The sequence below is a fragment of the Microtus pennsylvanicus genome, chromosome 11, assembly GCF_037038515.1.
Source record: "Microtus pennsylvanicus isolate mMicPen1 chromosome 11, mMicPen1.hap1, whole genome shotgun sequence".
NCBI classification, from domain to species: Eukaryota; Metazoa; Chordata; class Mammalia; order Rodentia; family Cricetidae; genus Microtus; species Microtus pennsylvanicus.
Genome location: NC_134589.1, coordinates 15781434 through 15805185, shown reverse-complemented (window position 1 = coordinate 15805185; position 23752 = coordinate 15781434). Strand labels below are relative to the sequence as shown.

Genomic DNA, 23752 nt, shown 5'->3' with positions numbered 1-23752 from the left:
CTTATTTCCTGCCTCCTCTCTCACCCTTTTCCCGGTCTCAGCATGCTAGGGAAGCACTCTATCTGTGAGCTATTAGCCTGAGTTCTGGGTACAGTGTGCACCAACATATTCCATTCCCTTTTTCTGATAGTCCTGGTACATATGAAATGCTGTGATATTGTGGTTTTGATAGGCATTTTCCTAATGACTAGTGATGTAGAGCGTATTTTCTTGTGCTTATTGGACAATTATCTATTTAAATCCTTTGCTTATTTTAAAAGTGAATCTTTATTGTTGAATTGTAAAAGTTCTTATATAGTCTATGTTCTACTAGACCCGATACACTGGCAAAATTGTCTTTAGTTTTTTTTTTTCTTTTTCTTTTTTTTTGAAGTTAACATGCTTGTTAACTTTTGCTTGAATTTTGTTTTAGCATACACATATACCCCCAAAATGGACTCTCTCTTTCACTCTCTGTCTCTTTCTCTGTCCATCTGTCTTTCTGTTTCTTTCTTTCCAATATCATGGAGCTCAGGCCTACCTCAAACTTTTGATTCTCCTGCCTCCATCTCCCAGGGGCTGGGATTATAGGTGTACATCCCTTATGCCTGCTTGATGCAGTGCTGGGGCTTGAATGTAATGTTTTCTTACATGCTAGGCAAGCACACTGCCAACTGAACTACATCCTACTCCTGTTACTTCTTGTTTCTCAGGGAGGAACGTTTGTGCAATATGATATGAATTATAAAACATTCTCCTATCCTATGAATAGATTTGAGGTTTTTAAATTTAGTACTGATTATTTGTTTATTCCAATTTGGGATTTAGAATTCTTATCTCCTTATAAGTTAGGAATTGAATAAATTAATTGGGCTTTTGCTTGAATTTTGTTTTTAGCATACACAGTTTTAACATTTGCTAGGTACTAGGTAAAGTATACTTTTTCATCTTTAATATTAAGTACTTGGGCTAGGGAGCTGGCTCAGTGGGTAAAGCACTGGCAGTCTAAGTGTGAAGACCTAAATTCAATCCAGAGAGCCACTGCAAAAACCAGGCATTGTAGCCGGGCTGTGGTGGCGCACGCCTTTAATCCCAGCACTCGGGAGGCAGAGGCAGGCGGATCTCTGTGAGTTCGAGGCCAGCCTGGTCTACAAGAGCTAGTTCCAGGACAGGAACCAAAGAGCTACAGAGAAACCCTGTCTCGAAAAATCCAAAAAAAAAAGTACATTTTGCTGGGTGGTGGTGGCGCATGCCTTTAATCCCAGTACTCAGGAGGCAGAGGCAGGCGGATCTCTGTGAATTCGAGAGCTAGTTCCAGGACAGGCTCCAAAACCACAGAGAAACCCTGTCTCGAAAAAAAACAAAAAAACAAAAAAAACAAAAACCAGGCATTGTAGCATATGTCTGTCCCAGTGCTCTTACAGTGAGATTGAAGTCAGAGACAAGAGAATCCCTAGACACTCATAGCAGGTCATCTGTCTAGCTTTTGCAGTGGCAAACAACACAGAGATTGTTTGAAACCAGGTGGAAGGTGAACACTGGGATCCGAGGTTGTCTTCTAACCTCCACACATGCACTGCAATATCTACACACCCAAACTCGCAAGTCTGTGCATACACATACATCAAACACAAATGCCTTGTACACACAATAAATATTTTTTTAATTTTAGTGCTCATAATGTCCTCTCCATGTTACAGTAAGTGGGGGTTATCTGCACACACACACACACACAGAGGGAGGGAGGGGAGGAGGAGGAGAAGAAGAAGAAGAAGTAGAAGAAGAAGAAAAGGAGGAGGAGAGGGAGAAAGGAGAGGAGAGAGAGAGAATTGAATATGAGCTGTATGATTCCATATATATTAGAGAGAGAGAAAATATGCTGGTGGCTGCCTGGCACTGGTAGTTGGAAGGGGAATGGACTATAAATGGGTAAGTGAGAGCACTATTTTAAGATTGAAAAGAGCTGATGGATGCACAGCTTTGTAAATCTACTGAAGAATTGCTGCATACTGCGAGAAAACAAACCTTATTATAATTTCAGCTGGATCTCATAAGAAAGTGTTTTCTCCAAACATATTTTTAGTATTTTGTTTTTGCAAACTAAAGCATTAAAATAGATTTGTATTTTGTTTGATTTCCTTTTTCTGTGTCTATTTGTTGTAGCTCTCCATCCTGTTGAAAAACCAAGATGATCTTGATAAAGCAATTGACATTTTGGATAGAAGCTCAAGCATGAAAAGCCTTAGAATACTACTGTTATCCCAAGACAGAAACCATGTAAGTAACCCCTGTCACAGAAGACAAAGCTTATATTCCTTCAGTCTTGCCTTGTTTACTTGACAGGATTTTGTGTTTCTTAGCCACTGCCAAAATAAGAGTATGACTTTCAGTCCAGCCCTGTAAATGACCAGCAAGTCTTCTACATTTGATTTCCCTGGGAGCCAGATTGTTAGGGTCAGTTACAACAAAGATTATTTTACTAATAGCATGGGGGAGGAGTCAAAAAAACATTTCATGATAAAAGAGAAAAAAATGCATGCACAGTCCTTTGATTAGATTTTGATCTAAATAAGAGATATTTTTGTATAGTATAGGGTTTAGCTACGAGGACTAGTTGTCAAGGATTTGAGACTCCCACAACTTAGTAGCCTTGCCTTGCCTTTGAGACATAAATGAGAAATACTTTTACTTCTTTTCGCTGGAAAAAATAGCCATAGACTGGAGGGCTTCTTGCAGTTTGCCAGCTTAAAATGTTTTACCAAATGTCTGGGAATTATCTCTTATACAATTTCCTCTACTGAATGGTCCCTTGGGGTGTATATTTTGTGAGCATGCTTACAATCTTGACCTGTTTGCCATCATTGAAAATGCATGTTCTGATAGGTTTCTTGGCACTCTTTCTTTTCCTTACACTTGAAGACAACTAACTGGAATGGTTATGTGAGAATGACGGACATAGCATATCAGAATAGTTTAGGTGGACTGACCCTTATGCTGCCATTTTATTTTATTTTATTTTGTCTTTTTGAGGTAAAGTCTCACTATGTAGCCCTCACTAGTGTAGAACTCAAGAGGTTAGCCTACTTCTGTCTCCTGAGTGCTGGGATTAAAGGCACCATTACACCAGGCTCCATTTATATACTTAGATTTCTTTTATGTGTATAAGTGTTTTGGCTGCTTGAATATAGGTGTGCCATGTGCATACATATCTGGAGCATATGGAAGTCAGAATAGGACATCGATTCCTGGAACTGGAATTACGGATAATTGTGAGCTGCCATGTATGCACTTGGAACTGAACCCAGGTCCTCTGCAAAAACAGCTGTTGCAGGGAGGCTGCTTGCTTGTTTCCTGGCTGCCCAGACTCCCAAAATAACCACACAGAAACTGTATTAATTAAATCACTGCTTGGCCCTTTAGCTCTCGTTTCTTATTGTCTAACTCTTACATATTAATTTAACCCATCTCTATTAATCTGTGTATTGCCACGTGGCAGTGACTTACCGGGTGAAGTTCTGGAGTCTGTCTCTGGCGGGGCTACATGACTCTTTCTCCTTTCTCTCAGCATTCAGTTTAGTTTTTCCCACCTACCTAAGTTTTGCCCTATCAACAGGCCAAGCAGTTTCTTTATTCACCAAAGGTATTCACAGCATACAGAAGGGAATCCTACATCAAACAGCAAGTGCTCTTAACTAGTGAACCATTTCCTGAGGTCATATATATATATATATATATATATATATATATAAACTCTGGTTATCTGGAACTCACTATGAAGACCAGCCTGGCCTTGAACTCAAAGATGTACCTGCTCTATATGTTGAGTGCTGGCATTAAAGGCATGTGCCACTACACTTGGCAAAGAGAGATTTTCTTAATCCCAAATGTATTGTTTGTCTGATATGTTGGGAAAATATTCCAAAGTAGATATATACCATTTCATTTATCCTTCAAGTTCCTCACCCCCTCATTGTCATTCTTACTAGCCTATTAGGTAAGACCTAAGTGGAGCCTAAGGCAGCTAGGGATATATTTTAGTGTTAGAATACTTGCCTAGAATACTGTCTTTGACATTTTAGCAAGTAGTTTGATTTTACCTATTACAGTTTATCAGCATTCTTGCTGTAACCTTTTTTTATTATTTCTTACTCCTTCAGTTGGATTTATTTTTATACTAGTTCACATTTTGTTTAGTAATTGATTTTGCATTGCATATTTGTAAATTATATCACAAAAGATTACAAACTCCCTAAGAATAAGAGCTGTATCATTGTTTTGAAACACTTTCCTGCCCTTTATCTTAATAATACATAAGGAGTGCTTTTTTTAATATAGTTTATTTATGTACATGAATACTCCATTTGTATGTATGCCTGCATGACAGAAGAAGGCGTCAGATCCCATTATAGATGGTTGTGAGCTCTTTTGTGTATGTGTGCGCGCACGCGTATGCACTCGCTCCTGTGCACGCGTACACTGGGAATTGAACTTAGAACCTCTGAAAGAGCAGCCAGTTCTCTTAACTGCTGAGCCATCTCTGCAGCCCCCAGGAGTGCTTTTTCAACTCTGTCTTAGTTAGGGTTTCTGTTGCTACAGTGAAACACCATTACCAAAACGCAAGAGGGTGAGGAAAGGTTTTATTTGGCTTACACTCCCATTTCACAGTCCAACATCAAAAGAAGTGGGAGCCTGGAGCAGGAGCTGATGCAGAGGCCATGGAGAGGTGCTGCTTACTGGCTTTCTCCTCATGACTTGCTCAGCCTGCTTTCTTACAGAATCCAGGACCACCAGCCAGAGATAACACCACCCACCATGGGCTGAACCCTCCTCCATTAATCACTAATTAAGAAAATGTCTTATGGGGGCTGGAGAAATGGCTCAGTGGTTAAGAGCATTGCCTGCTCTTCCAAAGGTCCTGAGTTCAATTCCCAGCAACCACATGGAGGCTCACAACCATCTGTAATGAGGTCTGGTGCCCTCTTCTGGCCTACAGACATACACACAGAATATTGTATACATAATAAATAAATAAATATTTAAAAAAAAAGAAAATGTCTTACAGCTGCATCTTATGAAGGCACTTTTTTCAATTGAGGTTCCCTCCTTTCAGATAATTCTAGTTTATGTCAGGTTGACATAAGATTACCAGCACAAATTGTTAGCAAATGTTGATCACTTTTAGCAAACCCCCCTTCCTTATAAAAGAGACTGAATTAGGGGTCTGGAGAGATGGCTCAGTGGTTAAGAGCACTGCCTGCCCTTCCAAAGGTCCTGAGTTCAGTTCCCAGCAACCACATGGTGACTCACAACCATCTGTAATGAGATCTGGTTCCCTCTTCTGGCCTTCAGGCATGCATGCAGACAGAATATCAAGAATACTGTATACATAATAAATAAATAGACTAAAAAAAAAGAGAGACTGAATTAGCAATTAGTTGAATTGAGTCTGTGGGGCTCGACCCCTTTGGAGGCTGAATGACCTTTTCTTTCTTTCTTTCTTTCTTTCTTTCTTTCTTTCTTTCTTTCTAAAAAAGATTTATTTATTTATTATGTATACAGCATTCTGCCTGCATGTATGCCTGCACACCAGAAGAGGGCACCAAATTTCATCATAGATGGTTGTGAGCCACCATGTGGTTGCTGGGAATTGAACTCAGGACCTCTGGAAGAGCAGCCAGTACTCTTTTTTTTTCTTTTCTTTTCTTTTCTTTTCTTTTTTTTTTTTTTTTGGTTTTTTGAGACAGGGTTTCTTTGCAGCTTTGGAGCCTGTCCTGGAACTAGCTCTTGTAGACCAGGCTGGTCTCAAACTCACAGAGATCAGCCTGCCTCTGCCTCCCGAGGGCTGGGATTAAAGGTGTGCGCCACCACCGCCCGGCAGCAGCCAGTACTCTTAACCTCTGAGCCATCTCTCCAGCCTCCAACCATCTCTCCAGCCCCCAGGAATGACCCTTTCACAGAGATCACATAAGACCATTGAACAAAACAGATGTTTATATTACAATTCATAACAGTAGCAAAATTACAGTTGTGAAGTGGCAATGAAAATAATTTTATGGTTGGGGTCACCACGACATGAGGAACTGTTTCAAAGGATCGCAGCATTAGGAAGGTTGAGAACCACTGCTTTAAAGCTACATTTGATAAAGCAAAGCTGGAGGCGGGAGAGGTGGCTCAACCATTAAGATCACTTACTGATCTTCCAGAGGTCCTGAGTTCAGTGCCCAATAACCATCTGTAACAGAATCTGATTTCTTCTTCTGGTGTACCTGGAAGACAGAACACTTAAACCCCACACACTAATAGTGGGAGAGATCAACACTCTACTCTCACCACTGGACAGGTCAGTCAGACAAAAAATGAACAGAGAAATAGGGAGCTAACAGATGTTATGACTCAAATGGACTTAACAGACATCTATAGAATATTCCATCCAAACATAAAAGAACATACCTTCTTCTCAGCACCTCATGGAACCTTCTCAAAAATTGACCACCTACTCGGTAACTAACAAACCTCAACAGATACAAAAAAAATTGGAATAACCCCATGTATCTTATCAGATCACCATGACTTAAAACTAGAATTCAACAGCAATACTAATTCCAGAAAGCCCACAAACACATGGAAATTAAATAATGCTCACCTGAATCATCAGTGGGTCAAGGAAGTAATAAAGGGAGAAATGAAAGACTTCCTTAAATTCAATAAAAATGACCATATGACATACCCAAATTTATGGGACACAATGAAAGCAGTGTTAAGAGGAAAGTTCATAGCACTAGATGCCTACATAAAGAAGCTGGAAAAATCGCACACTAGTGAGTTAACAGAACATTTGAAAACTTTAGAACAAAAAGAAGCAAACTCACCCAAGAGAACTATACAGCAGGAAATAATCAAATTGAGAACTAAAATCAACAAAATAGAAACAGAGAAAACAATACAAAGAATCAAAGAGACAAAGAGTTGGTTCTTTGAGAAAATCAACAAAGTAGACAAACTTCTTTTATCCAAACTAACCAAAAGGCACAGAGAGAATATCCAAATTAATAAAATCAGCAATGAAAGGGGGGCATAACAACAGACATGTAGAAAATCCAGAGAATCATCAGGTCATACTTGGAAAACCTGTAAGCCACAAAATTGGAGAAATTAAAGGAAATGGACAACTTTTTGAATAAATATCACTTACCAAAATTAAATCAAGACCAGATAAGCAAATTAAACAGACCTATAACTGCTGAAGAAATAGAAACAGTCATCAAGAGTCTCCCAACCAAAAAAAGCCCAGGACTAGATGGTTTCATCTCAGAATTCTACAAGATTTCCAAAGAAGAACTAATACCAATACTCCTCAAATTATTCCACACAATAGAAACAGAAGGAACATTTCCAAACTCTTTTTATAAGGCTACAATTACCCTGATACCCAAACCACTTAAAGACATTACTAAGAAAGAATTACAGACCAATCTCACTCATAAACATTGATGCAAAATTACTAAATAAAATACTGGCAAACCGAATCCTAGAACCACATCAGAACCATCATCTACCATGATCAAGTTGGCTTCATCCCAGAGATGCAGGGATGGTTCAGCATACAAAAATCTGTCAAAGTAATCCACCATATAAACAAACTGCAAAATAAAAACCATACGATCATCTCATCAGATGCTGAAAAAGCTTTCAACAAAATACAACATTCCTTCATGATAAAGGTCTTGGAGAAAGCAGGGATACAGGAACATACCTAAACATAATAAAGACAATATACAGCAAGCCAACAGCCAGCATCAAACTAAATGGAGAGAACCTCGCAGCGATCCCACTGAAATCAGGAACAAGACAAGGTTGTCTACTCTCTCTATATCTATTCAATATAGTTCTTGAGGTCCTAACTAGAACAATAAGACACCAAAAGGAGATCAAGGGGACACAAATCGGAAAAGAAAAAGTCAAACTCACTGTTTGCTGATGATATGATATTTTACATTAGCAACCCCCAAAACTCTACCAAGGAACTTCTACAACTCATAAACACTTTCAGTAATGTAGCAGGATACAAGATTAACTCAAAAAAACAAAATCAGTAGCCCTCCTGTACACAGATGATAAATGGGCTGAGAAAGAAATCAGAGAAACATCACCCTTTACAATAGCCACAAATGGCATAAAATATCTCAGAGTAACTCTAACCAAATAAGTGGAAGACTTGTATGATAAGAACTTTAAATCTTTGAAGAAAGAAATTGAAGAAGACACCAGAAAGTAGAAAGCTCTCCCATGCTCTTGGGTAGGTAGAATTTACATAGTACAAATGGCAATCTTGCCAAAAGCAATCTACAGATTCGACGCAATGCCCATCAAAATCCCAGCAAAATGCTTCACAGACCTCAAAAGAATGGTACTCAACTTCATATGGAAAAGCCAAAAACCCAGGAAAGCTAAAACAATCCTGTACAATAAAAGAATCTCTGGAGGCATCACAATCCCTTACCTCAAACTCCACTACAGAGCTACAGTACTGAAAACAGCCTGGTATTGGCATAAAAACAGGAACCATTGGAGGACCAATGGAACCGAATCGAAGACCTGGATATTAATCCACAGTTTTGAACACCTGATTTTTGACAAGCAAAAAATATCAAATGGAAAAAAAGAAAGCATATTTAACAAATGGTGCTGGCATAACTGGATATCAACATGTAGGAAAATTAAAATAGATCCACATCTATCACCATGCACAAAACTCAAATCCAAATGGATCAAATACCTCAACATAAAGCTAGTCACACTGTGAATCTCATAGAAGAGAAAGTGGGAAGTTGATGGAGGAAGGTCATTGGTTAAATAAAAAGAAACTGCTTGGCCCTCATTGGTTAGAAGATAGGTGGGAGGAGTAAACAGAACAGAACGCTGGGAGGAAGAGGAAGTGAGCTCAGACTCCACAGCTCTCCTCTCGGGAGCAGATGCCTCAGAGAGACGCCATGCTCCCTGCTCCAGGGAAGATGCACGCGATGAAGCTCCGACCCAGGATGGACTTAGGCTAGAATCTTCCCGGTAAGCACACCTAGCTGTGCTACATAGAATATTAGAAATGGGCTAGTCCAGGTGTGAGAGTTAGCCGAGAAGAGGCTAGATAGAAATGGGCCAAGCAGTGATTAAAAGAATACAGTTTCTGTGTAATTATTTCGGGTAAGGCTAGCCGTGCGGGCGGCGGGGTGCTGGGGATGCAGCCCCGCTGCTCTTATTACAACAGGAAGTACACTTGAACACATTGGCACAGGAGACCACTTCCTGAATACAACCCCAGTAGCACAGACACTAAGAGAAATAATAAGTGGGACCTCTTGAAACTGAAAAACTTCTGTAAAGCAAAGTACATGGTCAACAAGATAACATTACAGCCTACGGAATGGGAAAAGATATTTACCAACCCTACATCAGACAGAGGTCTGATCTCCTCAAATGGCAAAGAACTCAATAAATTGGTCATCAAAAGAACAAATAATTCAATCAAAAAACGGAGTACAGACCTAAACAGAGAACTCTCAACAGAGGAATCTAAAATAGCTGAAAGACACTTAAATAAATGTTCAACATCCTTAGTCATCAGGGAAATGCAAATCAAAACAACTCAGAGATTCCATCTTACACCTGTAAGAATGGCCAAAGTCAAAAACACTGATGACAACTTATGCTGGAGAGGTTGTGGGGTAAAGGGAACACTTCTGCATTGCTAGTGGGAGTGCAAGCTGGTATAGCCCCTTTGGATGTCAGTGTGGTGATTTCTTAGAAAATTAGGAAACAACCTTCCTCAAGACTCAGCAATACTACTTTTGGGTATATATCCAGAAGATGCTCAACTGTGCCACAAGGACATATAATCATCTATGGTTGTAGCAGCATTGTTTGTCAAGGCAGAACCTGGAGACAACCTAAATGCCCTTCAACTGATGAATGGATAAGGAAAATGTGGTACATTTACACAATGGATTACTACACAGCAGAAAAAAACCGACATCTTAAATTTGCAGGCAAATGGATGGAGCTAGAAAACATTGTTTTGAGTGAGGTAACCCAGACCCAGAAAGACAATTATCATATGTACTCACTCATAAGTGGTTTTTAAACATAAAGAAAACCAGACTACAATTCACAATCCCAGAGAACCTAGACAGCAATGAGGACTCAAAGAGAGACATAGATGGATCTAATCTACATGGGAAGTAGAAAAAGACACGATCTTCTGAGTAAATTGCGAGCACAGGAACCTTGGGAGAGGGTTGAAGGGGTAGGGAGAAGAAGGGAGGGGAGCAGAGAGAAATGTAGAGCTCAATAAACTCAACAAATATTAAAAAAATCACAAAAAATTGTTAAAAGAACAGAAATAATAGTAGAGGGCAGTGAGATGGCTCAGAAAGTAAAGGTACTGCCTGCCAGCCATCATCATCTGAGTTTGCTCCCTAAAGCCTACATGTTGGAAGACGAGAACTGACTTATATAATCCATCTTACCTGTGCAAATGCACACACAGAAATAGTAAATACATAAATAGTTGTTTATAAACAAAGTTTTTTTTAAGATGGAGAGTAATGAAGGAAAGATTCCCATGGTTAATCTATGTCATCCACATCTATGTATACATTGCATGAAATATTAATTTTGGCCTTTAATTTCCAATTTTTTATTAACTGCATTTATTTATTTGGAAAGTAAGGTGGGCTAGGCTTGGTGGTGTATACCTTTAATCACAGCACTTGGGAGACAGAATATCGCTCGTAGCTGAAGGTGAGCCTGGTCTACATGGTAAGTTTCAGAAAAACCAGAGCTATATAATAGAGACCCTGTCTGGAAAAAAAAAAGTGAATTGTAAAATATAAAGTAGACAAACTGGAGTTTATAGGCAGCTCTGAGGTGGATGCTTGCTTAGTAAATCAAAGCTCCTGGCCTTGGATCTGACCCCTATCCATAAAATCAAAAATAAGACAAAACAAAAAAAAATAGACACTTATAAACAATAAGCCCGTACTAGTTATTACATTCAGTCGATATAAAGTTACTCTAAGAAACTGCTATAAAATGCTTCCAGGATTATTGTCATTGGTTATCTGAGAGAGGACCAGTGTGCCACCAGTTCATAGACTGGCGCTAGAAATGATACTGAAGAGCACTACTACAGCATACTGTATCTTTGCTCTCCAATTCTCATCATTGATAAATGTTGGCCATTTTGTTTCTCTACTGTGAATCTCCTTATTATTTATTATTGCCTTTTCCAGCCTTGCTACTATTTGTTTGTTTTGAGGCTATCTCTAACCCAAGCTGGTTGTAAACCCACTAGGTAGCTGAGGATGGATAACCTCCTTGATCCTCCTGACTACCTCCGAAGTGTTGGAATTACAGGTGTATATCACCATGTCTAGTTTTACCCAGTGCTGAGATTGAACCCAGGGCTTTGGGTAAGAACCCGACCAACTGAGCTACATTCTCATCAGCCCAGCTTTATTTATTTCTGTGTATTGCCTGCACTGCATATGTGCCTGATGCCCATGAAGGTCGAAGGAGGGTGTTGGGTCCCCTGGAACTGGAGTTACAGGCAGTATATGAGCTGTCATGTGGGTGCTGAGAATCCAACCTGGCTCCTTTGAAAGAACAGCTAATGCTCTTAACTGCTGAATCATCTCTCCAGCCCCCCTCCCCCGTTTATAGATTTTTAAAACTGAAGGTTAGAGTATATGTTCTTTGATGCATTTCAAATCCATGCTGCCAAGATTCATTCAGTCTCCACAACATAAAAGGCTTTGTATCTAAGCAGATGGCCTTGGGCACTCATCATGCAGCTCCTTCCCTAACTTCAGGGCTACTGGGCCCCTTCTTGCCCTTTCCCCCCAGTGTGTGGTTTTGGCTGTTTTTTCCTTTCTGACTCTCAGCAGAGAGCTATTGCACATTGGAGGCTTCAGCAAGAACATTCACTTCCCCTTGGTTCTAACTTCCTGTTAGAACAAGACAGTTTGTCAAGACAACCCTACATGTGATGACGTCTGGCATGGAAAGACTAGGGAAGGGAAGGCTGCTTGGCAGCTGAACTTGCCCCTAGAAGTGGGAAGTCTTTTTCCTGAAGGACAGGATATAAAGATTGTTTATGTGGTACTTCCCCCTGACCCCGTTGGGAGGTAGAAGAGATATAGAGAAGCAAGTAAAAACTTTGGCCCAAATTGTAGCTCCTATTTCTACTCTTAATAGCACTCTTTTTGCAATTTTCAGTTTTAAACTTTCTCAGTGTAAAACCCCACTTATTGTTTTGATTTCTCACCTGGGCAGCTTGACTAGGCTAGCACAAAATAAGGGTGAGTGCAGGAAGGCTACTGACCCTGTTCTGAGGTCTTCAATCTCCAACTTGACTGCCTTTTCCATTTGAACATGAGCCCAAATGATTTGCATGTAAACTTTTGTGCTTTGAAGCAGCTGAGTTCTTATTGTAAGGGGAGTAATTAACAGTTGTGGAAGAAAGAACAGATTGAGTTACCTTTCTGTGTGTGTGTGTGGTATATAAATACATGTATATGCAAATGCAGATAGGCCAGAGGAGGACATCAGGTACTCTACTATATCACACACTACCTTATTTCCCTAAGTTATAGTCTCTTTATTGAACCTGGAGCAAGGCTAGTGGCTAGCAAGCTCTAGTGACCCTCTTGCCTTCAGCACCCTACTCACCTTCCATATTGGGGTTACAGGAACACACAGCCACACCTGGCTCTTTCCATAGGTACTGGAATCTAAACTCAAGCCCTCGTGCTTGCAAAGTTAGCGCTCTTACTCACTGAGCAGCTCAAACTGCCCCCCCAGGTGACTGGGTTTTTTTTTTTGTTTTTTTTTGTTTATTTTGTTGGTTTTTTGAGACAGGGTTTCTCTGTGCTACGGTTCTGACTGTCCTGGAGCTTGTCTCCCAAGTGCTGGGATTAAAGGTGTGTGCCACCACCTGCCTGGTGTTTTATTTTGTTTTTGTTTTTTTAAACATAATTCTTTATTGATTCTTTGAGAATTTCACATTATGAACCCCAATCCCACTCACCTCTCAGTCCCACTATATTCTCCCCTAACCCCTGCAGCATCATCCCCAAAGGAACATCCCCACAAATCAATTAAAAACAAGCAAACAAACAGCAACAAAACACCTTATTCCATATTTCTAACACCTCTTCATTCATCTTAGTGGCACTGTGTGCTGTGGTGTGTCACACAATATACCCTTTGGTCCAATTGATCCCATCCACAAAATGTTCATTGCAATAAGTCATTGGTTCAGTTCAAGGCCTCTGTCACACCATTATCACTGAACCCTCACTGGAACTCCTCAGATATCCTGCTGTTGCCCTGAGTCATGGGGATCCTGAAGTTATTGTTCTGTAGGACCAGTCCCTTTGGGTACTCCAGGGGGTCATAGATGGGGTAGATGTTAGGGTGGGCCAACCAAGGTCTAGGATGTACACGTTTGGGTGGTAGCTGAGCTGTTCTGTCTGGGCCACTGGGACTACCCCCTTAGAACTATGTCTCCTAGGCCCATGCCATTGGGGCCAGCTCTACTGCTGTTGTGTCCAGTACGGGGCAGAGCCAGCTATCCCAAGACCAGTGAAGGGTGGGACCAGCTCCACACAGCCCTTGAATTTCAGCCATGCATGGTTCAGATGACCCTTTGTAGCAACATGGACCATGGACACCATCACAGACCCCAACTGTAGCAGGGACATGGACACAGATACAGCCCTTGGCAGCAGCTCTGGCCTGGGTGTTACCATGGCTCTGGTGGGGACAGTACAGGCCACTCATTATGGCCCTGGTAGCAGCAAGGCCCTGGGACACTCACATGATCCCCTCAGTGGCTTTGTAAAGTACATATTTAATCTGGCTTGGTAGTACGTATTTATAATCTCAGCACCCAGGCACCTGAGACAGGGAGAGCACAAGTTCAAGGCCAGTTGAGCCACCAATAAAACCTTGTCTCCAAAAAAGAAAAAAATTAAATATATATTTAGTAGCCAGAATTTTGTAGGGCAGTGAAATATCTTCACATAGATGACTTTCCTGCTGTTCACTAGATACTTTTTTTAAGATTTTATGTGTGAATGGTTTTTTTACCTGTATATATGTATTGTACATGTGTGCTGGTCCCAGAGGAGGCCAGAAAGGAACTGGAGTTACATAGTTGTGAGCTGCCATGTAGGTACTGGGAGCTGAACCTGGGTCTTCTGTAGGAGCAGCCAGTGCTCTCAACTTCTGAGTCACCTCTTCAGCCTCTTGATAAATTTCTGAGAAAGTATTTAGAGCTCTTTCTCGTCTGGCAGATTATTACACAAATGCCTGTTATTCTGTATCTGGATCATCATCCATTGAATTGAACATCAGAATTTGGTATTTATTTATTACTGAGGCTGTAAAAATACATCAAGGAAATAGTGATTTGCCAAGAAGATTGAGGGTTGGGATTTGGTGAAAAGCCTGGCAGTCCGTGTACTAAAAGGTGCCTGAAGAGTGTGAGGAGTCCTAAGGAAAGACAAAGATCCTTCACAGATCTGATTACTTACAAATCTAGCTCACACTTTTCCTCCTCTCTTACAGACCAGTTCCTCTCCCCACTCTGGAGTGTCCAGGCAGGTTCGGATCAAGCCTTCCCAGTCTGCAGGGGATGTAAATACCATCTACCAAGCTCCTGAGCCCAGAAGCAGGCACCTCTCTGTCAGTGAGTATTTCACTCTTTTCTTCCCTGTCCTAGTATATTGGATGTACTCACGTTTAATATAGTCAACTATTCAACAATCATCAAATATTCATTGATTATCACTATGCAAAGTAGCATGCTATGCTTTTATTTGGGAAGAGAGGACATGACTAGTCTCAGACCCTGACCCTTGAGGACCTTAGAATATAATAAAGTGACGGCACGGTTAAATTTCTTTTAAACATCCCTTCAAAAGGGATCTCCTCAGATGTAAGAAGGCTTACAGGGCCCCTGTCAAATTAGGAGTCAGGTCTACATTTCAGTTTTGTACATAGATTTCTTTCTTATTTCTGAAAAACCCTGTGCTTCATATAAGATGCCAGCCAGTGAAACTCCTGGAAAGGCAACTGAGTTATCCTGGAAACATTAGCACAGTATCTACAGTTGAATAGCAAAGAAGTTAGGTTAGTTGCTACTAGGCCTCTTCAGGAAAGAATTTTAAGTCAGGCTTGTGTATTATATAACATTGTTCCTCCGGATACTTCTCAGGGTCTGTCTTGGTTAGGGTTACTATTGCTGTGATGAAACATTATAGCCAAAAGTTAAGGAGGAAAGGGTTTATCTTGCTTACTTCTTCATGTCACAGTTCATAATTGGAGACAGTCAGGGCAGACAGGAATTCAAACAGGGCAGGAGCTGGGTGCAGGAGTTGATTAAGACTCCACAAAAGAGCGCTGCTTTCTTATGGTACAATCTTGTGCAACCACTTTGGAAATCAGTGTGGCAGTTTCTCAGAAAATTGGGAGTCAACCTATCTCAGGATCCAGCAATATCACTCTTGGGAATATACCCAAGAGATGCCCAATCATACTACAAAAGCATTTGTTCAACTATGAGACAATGGGGATGTTCTATCGGGAGCTCACCAAGGCCAGCTGGCCTGGGTCTGAAAAAGCCTGGGATAAAACCGGACTCGCTGAACATAGCGAACAATGAGGACTACTGAGAACTCAAGAACAATGGCAATGGGTTTTTGATCCTACTGCACGTACTGGCTTTTTGGGAGCCTAGGCAGTTTGGATGCTCACCTTACTAGACCTGGATGGAGGTGGGTGGTCCTTGGACTTCCCACAGGGCAGGGAACCCTGATTGCTCTTTGGGCTGACGAGGGAGGGGGACTTGATTGGGAGAGGGGGAAGGAAATGGGAGGCGGTGGCGGGGAGGAGGCAGAAATCTTTAATAAATAAATAAATATTTCATTCCCACCAGCAATGGATGAGTGTTCCCTTTACATCCTCTCCAGCATAGGTTATCATTGGTGTTTTTGATTTTAACAATTCTGACAGGTGTAAGATGGTATCTCAAAGTTGTTTTGATTTGCATTTCCCTGATAGCTAAGGAAGTTGAACATGTCCTTAAGTATCTTTTGGCCATGTGAAATTCTTGTTGAGAATTCTTTGTTCATTTCAGTACCCCATTTTTTTATTGGGTTATTTAGAATTTTAATGTCTACTTTCTTGAGTTCTTTATATATTTTGGAGATAAGACCTTTGTCTGATGTGGGGTTGGTGAAGATCTCCCAATCAGTAGGTTGCCTTTTTGTCTTAATGACTGTGTCCTTTGCTTTACAGAAGCTTCTCAGTTTCAGGAGGTCCCATTTATTCATTGTTGCTCTTACTGTCTGTGCTACTAGAGTTATACATAAGTAGTGGTCTTCTTTGCCCGTGTATTGCAGGCTACTTCCCACTTTCTTTTCTATCAGGTTCAGTGTGGTCAAGTTTTTATTGAGTTTTGTGCATGGTGATAGATATGGATCTATTTTCATTCTTCTGCAGGTTGACATACAGTTATGCCAGCAACATTTGTTAAAGATGTTTTCTTTCTTCCATTGTATAATTTTAGCTTCTTTGTCAAAAATCAGGTATTCATAGGTTTGTGGATTAATATCCGGGTCTTCAATTTGATTCCATTGGTCAACGTCTGTTTTTATACCAATACTAATCTGTTTTCATTACTGTGGCTCTGTAATAGAGTTCGATGTCAGGGATGGTAATGTCTCCAGAAGTTCCTTTATTGTATAGGATTGTTTTGGCTATCCTGGGTTTTTTGTCTTTCCCATATAAAGTTGATTATTGTTCTCTCAAGGTCTGTGAAGAATTTTGTTAGGGATTGCATTGAATCTATAGATTGCCTTTGGTAGAATTGTCATTTTTACTCTGTTGATCCTACCAGTCCAAGAGCATGGGAGATCCTTCCATTTTCTGGTATCCTCTTCAATTTCTTTCTTCAAAGACTTAAAGTTCTTGTCAAATAGATCTTTCACTTCCTTGGTTAGTGTTACCCCAAGATGCTTTATGCTACTTGTGGCTATCATGAAAGGTAGTGTTTCTCTGATTTCTCTCTCTGCTTCTTTATTCTTTGTGTACAGGGGGGCTGATTTTTTTAAAAAAAGATTTATTTATTTTATATATATATATAGTGTTCTACCTGAAGGCCAGAAGAGGGCACCAGATCTCATTACAGATGGTTGTGAGCCATCATTGGTTGCTGGGAATTGAACTCAGAACCTCTGGAAGAGCAGCCAGTGCTCTTAACCACTGAGCCATCTCTCCACCCCAGGCTACTGATTTTTTTTTGAGTTGATCTTGTATCCTGCCACATCACTGAAGGTATTTATCAGTTGTAGGAGTTCTCTGGTAGAGTTTTTGGGGTAACTTATGTACACTATCATATCATCTGCAAATAATGAAAGTTTGACTTCTTCCTTTCCAATTCGAATCTCCTTGATCTCCTTATGTTGTCTTATTGCTAGAACTCCAAGAACTATATTGAAGAGATATGGAGAAAGTGGACAGCCTTGTCTTGTTCCTGATTTTAGTGAAATCGCTTTGAGTTTCTCTCCATTTAATTTGATGTTAGCTGTCGGCTTGCTGTATATTGCTTTTATTATATTTAGATATGATCCTTGTATCCCTAATCTCTCTAGGACCTTTATCTTAATAAAGGGGTGTTGAATTTTGTCAAATGCCTTTTCACATCTAATGAAATGATCATATGGTTTTTTTCTTTCAGTTTATTTATATGATGGATTACATTGATAGATTTTCATATGTTGAACCAGCCCTACATCTCAGGGATGAAGTGTACTTGATCATAATAGATGATTTTTTTTTGATGTGTTCTTGGGTTCGGTTTGCTGGTATTTTATTGAGAATTTTTGCTTTGATGTTCATGAGTGAGATTGGTCTGTAATTCTCTTTCTTGGTTGAGTCTTTGTGTGGCAAGGTAACTGTAGCTTCATAAAAAGAGTTTGGCAATGACTCTTCTGTTTCTATTATGTGGAACACATTAAGGAGTATAGGTATTAGCTCTTCTTGGAAGTTCTGGTAGAATTCCGCACTAAAACCATCTGGTACTGGGCTTTTTTTGGTTGGGAGCTTCTATTTCTTCGCGACTTATAGGTCTATTTAAATTGTTCACTTGGTCTTGATTGAATTTGGGTATATGGTATTTATCTTAAAAATGGCCATTTCTTTTACATTTTCCAATTTTGTGGCATACAGGCTTTTGTAGTAAGACCTAATGATTCTCTGAATTTCCTCAGTGTCTGTTGTTATGTCCCCCTTTTTATTTCTGATCTTGTTAATTTGCGTGTTCTCTCTCTGCCTTTTGATTAGTTTGGATAGGGGTTTGTCAATCTTGTTGATTTTTCTCAAAGAACCAGCTCTTTGTTTCATTGATTCTTTGGATTGTTTTCTGTGTTTCTATTTTGTTGATTTCAACCCTCAGTTTGATTATTTCCAGTCTTCTGTTCCTCCTGGGTGAGTCTGCTTTTTTTTTTTCCTAGAGCTTTCAGGTGCTGTTAAGTCTCTAATGTGAGCTTTCTCCGTTTTCTTTATGTGGGCACCTAGTGCTCTGAACTTTCCTCTTAGCACTGCTTTCATAGTGTCCCATAGGTTTGGGTATGTTGTGTCTTCATTTTCGTTGAATTCAAGGAAGACTTTAATTTCTTTCTTTATTTCTTCCTTGACCCAGGAGTGGTTCAGTAGTTGACTGTTCAGTTTCTATGAGTTTGTAGGCTTTCTGGGGATAGAATTGTTAAATTCTAACTTTACTCCATGCTGATCCGATAAGACATATGTGGTTACTCCAATTTTTTTTGTATCTGTGGATGTTTGCTTTGTTACCGAGTATGTGATCAATTTTCAAGAAGGTTCCATGAGATGCTGAGAAGAAGGTATATTCTTTCCTGTTTGGATGGAATGTTCTGTAGATGTCTGTTAAGTCTATTTAATTCATTAACATCTGTTAGTTCTCTTATTTCTCTGTTAGGTTTCTGTCTGGTTGAACTGTCCATTGGTGAGAGAGGAGTGTTGAAATCTACTATTAGTGTGTGGGGTTTGATGTGTGATTTGAGTTCTAGTAATGTTTCTTTTACATATGTGGGTGCTTTTATATTAGGGGGCATAGATATTCAGGATTGAGACTTCATAACAGAATTGTTTCTGTTATGGGTATAAAGTGTCCTTCTCCATCTCTTCTGATTGATTTTAGTTTGAAATCAGTTTTGTTAGATATTAGGATAGCCACACCCGCTTGTTTCTTAGGTCTGTTTGCTTGGAAAACCTTTTTCCAACCCTTTACTCTGAGGTAGTGTCTGTCTTTGAGGTTGAGGTTTGTTTCTTGTAAACAGCAGAATGTTGGATCCTGTTTTCATATCCATTCTCTTAACCAGTGCCTTTTTATAGGTGGATTGAGTCCATTGATATTAAGCGATATTAGTGACCAATGGTTGTTAACTCCGGGTTTTTTGGGGGGAGGGGTAGTGTTTGTGTGTTTCCCTTTGAGTTGTGTTGCTGGAGAGTTGTCAGATGTCTGTGCTATTGTGGGTGTTGTTGGCTTTCTTGGGTTGAGGTTTTCCTTCTTTTACTTTCTGTAAGGCTAGGTTCGTGGCTATGTATTGTTTAAATCTGTTTTTGTCATGGAATATCTTGTTTTCTCCATTGATGGTGAAAGAAAGCTTTGCTGGGTATAGTAGTCTGGGCTTGCATCCATGGTCTCTTAGTGTCTGCAGCACATCTATCCAAGACCTGGCTTTCATGGTTTCCACTGAGAAGTCAGGTGTAATTTTGATAGGTTTACCTTTATATGTTACTTGACCTTTTTCCTTTGCAGCTCTTAATATTCTTTCTTTATTCTGTATGTTTTGTGTTTTGATTATTATATGACGAGGGGATTTTTTTTTGATCCAGTCTATTTGGTGTTCTGTAAGCTTCTTGTACCTTTATAGGAATATCCTTCTTTAGGTTGGGAAAGTTTTCTTCTATAATTTTGTTGAATATATTTTCTGGGCCTTTGAGCTGAAATTCTCTTCTACCCCTATTATTCTTAGGTTTGGTCTTTTCATGGTGTCCCAGATTTCCTGGATGCTTTGTGTTAAGAATTTGTTAGATTTGCTGTTTTCTTTTATCAGTGAGTCTATTTCCTCTATACTATCCTCAGTGCCTGAGATTCTTTCTTCTATCTCTTGTATTCTGTTGGTTATATTTGTCTCTGTAGTTCCTGTTTGTTTACCCAGATTTTCCATATCCAGCCATCCCTTAGTTTGTATTTTCTTTATTACCTCTATTTCCGTCTTCACAAGTCATGAACTGTATCCTTTACCTGTTTGATTGCTTTTTCTTGGTTTTCTTGGATATCTTTGAGGGATTTATTAATTTCTTCTAACTTTTTGTTTGTCTTCTCTTCCATTTCTGTTTATTATTTTCATAAGGTTACATTTAAAGTCGATTTCTTCTACCTCTTCATGGTTAGGATGTTCAAGTCTTCCTATTGCATATTCACTGGATTCTGGTGTTATCATGTTGCTTCTCAGGATGTTGGAGGACTTGCATTGGCGCCTGCCCATCTCTTCCTTCAAATGAGGCCAGTATAGTCTTGGCGTCTTGGTCCAATCTTGCTGGGGCTGACTGTGTATTTGGGAGTTTTTCTTGGTCTGCCATCTCTTGGGTCCCCTCAGCACTGGAGCAGGCTCTCAGATTCCCTTCATCCTGAAGCAGGCTGTGCTGGGGGATCCAAGGACATCACAGATTTGAAAAGAAGTGCTTGGGGGCAGGGTGGAATGGGGTAAAGAAGGCCAGTAGCAGGGAACACACCCCGCTGGATGGCCAGAAAAGCTTAGGATGTAGGCATTTTTTTTTAACTGAGGGTTCCTCCTCACAGATGACCCTACCTTGTGTCAAGTTAACATAAAAACTACCCAGCACAAGGTTTGAGAAGAAAGTCCATTTCTTGAATTGTGGGTTTTTTTATCAAGATAGAAATCTATTGTTGGAGAGATGGCTCAGTGGTTTAGAGGAGGGACTGCTCTTCTAGAGGACCAGAGTTCAGTTCTTGGCACCTGTCCCAACTGCTCAGACCCAAAATAATTACTCAGAAACTATATTATTTGCAATACTGTTTGGCCAATAGCTTAAGTGTATTGCTAGCTAGCTCTTACATCTAGAATTAACCCATTTCTATTATTTTATATTTTACCATGAGGTTTGTCGCCTACCAGCAAGTTTCCACTGACAACTTGAGTCTTTCCCCTCAGTGGCTACATGGCGTCTCACTGACTCCACCTTCTTTCTCCCAGCATTCAGTTTAGTTTTTCCTCCTAGCTCTACTCTGCTAAGCCACTGGCCGAAACAGATTCTCTTTCATTAACCAATAAAAGCAACACATACACGAGGACTTCCCACACCAGGCACCCTTGTCAAGTGGCTCAAAACTTCTTGACTTCCTGTTACTCCAGCGCCAGGAGATCCAGTTCCCTTTTTAGACCTTGATGGTTATCTGCACTTACATGTAAATACCTCTGTGTGTGTGTGTGTGTGTGTGTGTGTGTGTGTGTGTGTGTGTAAAATTAAAAATAAATCTTTCTTTAAAATCTAAAAGAAACCCGATTTTATCAAACATTTGCATGTGCCTACTACCCTAATGTTCTGAGATACCTGTTGCCACTAGGAAGCCAAGTTTCCCTTTCCACACGAGCAGAATGCTCTCAAACTTAGTTGTTCTCTGAAGATCCTAAGCTGAGTCTGGGGAGGTATGAACCTTGTTCTGCTGAACTCTCTGTGAGTGATATTCTTCCTGAGAGAACAGCAAGAAAAGTGGGCTACCAAGGCACTGACACTTCCCCCTAAGGAATTTTTAGAACTCAGGCACTCATAGTAAATGTTTCTAATCTGCATGCTTGAATGTAAGTGGATTTCAGATTTTTTAATAATTGGTACGCATGTTTTCATAAACTAGTGGAAGAGAAAGAGGCAGAACCCAGCAAAAATCCTGTTCAGAATGTCCTAAAAATCTGATTGCCTAAAGCTAAGAAATTTCCACCTTGGCTTTTTTTTTCTTCAGTGTGTTATGTGTGAGTTCCTGTGCGTATGTGTATCACGTGCATGCCTAGTGTCCTCAGAGGCCAGAAAGGGGCATTAGATCTCTGGGAAACAGAGTTATAAGTAATTGTAAACTGCTGTGTGGCTAAGAGCAGCAAGTACTCTTAACCACTGAGCTGTCTCTTTAACTCTCCAACTTCACTTCGCTTCTTTACCAGAGTTTTGTTTTTTGTTTTTTTTTAAAGACAGGGTCTCACTCTAACCTGGGCTTCTCTGGAACCCAGTTAGTGGTTCCGTTTGCCCCACAGTCCTCTTGCCTTTGCCGCTTAGTTCTGGGGTTACAGACATGAGCCAGCATATCCAACATTTTTGAAAATTTTTTTCATTTCCCATATCTTTATTATTTTTAAAATTCCATCCACAGTTCTCCCCTCTACCCCTTCTCCCAGTGGGTAAGGGCGACCATGGGAAATCAACAAAGTCTGGCACATTAAGTTGGAGGCAGGACTAAGTCCCTTCCCTCTGCATTAAGGCTGAGCATGGCATCCTACCATAGGGAATGGGCTCCAGTAAGCTAGCTCATACATCAGAGATAGATCCTGTTCCTACGGCCAGGTACCTCACAGATAGTCCAAGCTTCAATCTTTTACATATGAATCCCAGTTCCCCTCCCCTTCCCTTTTCCCACTCCCCCTGCCTTCTCCCCAACCCACCCCTTTCTGCTCCTCAGGGAGGATAAGGCCTCCATTCAAGAAAATATGTTCTTTTTATAAACATAGCCCTTATAGTAGGATATTAAATGAAACCTCCCAAACGTGGGTATGATAGTGTGCCTGTGAACTCGACACTCAGGATGCAAAGGCAGAAGGAATACCCACAGTGTAAAGCCAGCCTGCTCTATCTGTGTGGTTTTTTTTTTGTTTTTGGTTTTTCGAGACAGGGTTTCTCTGTGGCTTTGGAGCCTGTCCTGGAACTAGCTCTGTAGACCAGGCTGGTCTCGAACTCACAGAGATCCGCCTGCCTCTGCCTCCTGAGTGTTGGGATTAAAGGCGTGCGCCACCATCGCCCGGCCAGCCTGCTCTATCTGTATAGTGAGTTAGAGATAAGCCAAAGCCACATAGTCTTAAATCAAACAGCTGGGCATGGTGATGCACACTTTTAACCCTAGCACTCAGGAGCAGAGACAGGCAGACCCCTATGAGTTTAAGACTAGCCTCATCTACATAGAATTCCAGGCCATCCAGGGCTGCACAGTGACACCCTGTCTCAAAATAAGTAAACAAAAGCTGTACACACTAACAAGAAAAAAAGAAAACTTCCATAATTCCACAGCAAAAATACTGTTTTAATCACAATTTAGTAAAACTAGAAATCATGGAAGACTGGGCATCATAACACATGCAGACTTCTTGGAACCCTGTCTGAAAAAGTAAAACAAACCAAAAACCAATATTTTTTGGGTTTAATGACACCATCTGTAGTATCATCACATGAGTGACTGAGGTGGGAAGATCAAGAGTTCAAGATCATCCTCAGCTACATTAGATATTTGAAGCCAGCCTAGATCTTTTAGACCCTGTCAAAAACAAAAAAATTCAAAATACAAAGTCTTAAGAAAGCAATACCTTTTCAAATTCCATGTGTATTTTGATACAAGTTGTTTGGCTTG

At 40.3% G+C, this 23752-nt stretch overlaps 1 protein-coding gene across 1 annotated transcript in view; it reads left to right on the top strand.

Annotated features, from left to right (window-relative positions):
* The window catches only part of Map3k3 (mitogen-activated protein kinase kinase kinase 3), a 90984-nt gene that overhangs the window by 41182 nt on the left and 26050 nt on the right, over nt 1-23752 (top strand). Inside the window, exons 5-6 of the mRNA XM_075990361.1 lie at nt 2143-2256; nt 14605-14725. Coding sequence (XP_075846476.1) covers nt 2143-2256; nt 14605-14725 — 235 coding nt within the window. The remainder of the gene's footprint in view (nt 1-2142; nt 2257-14604; nt 14726-23752) is intronic.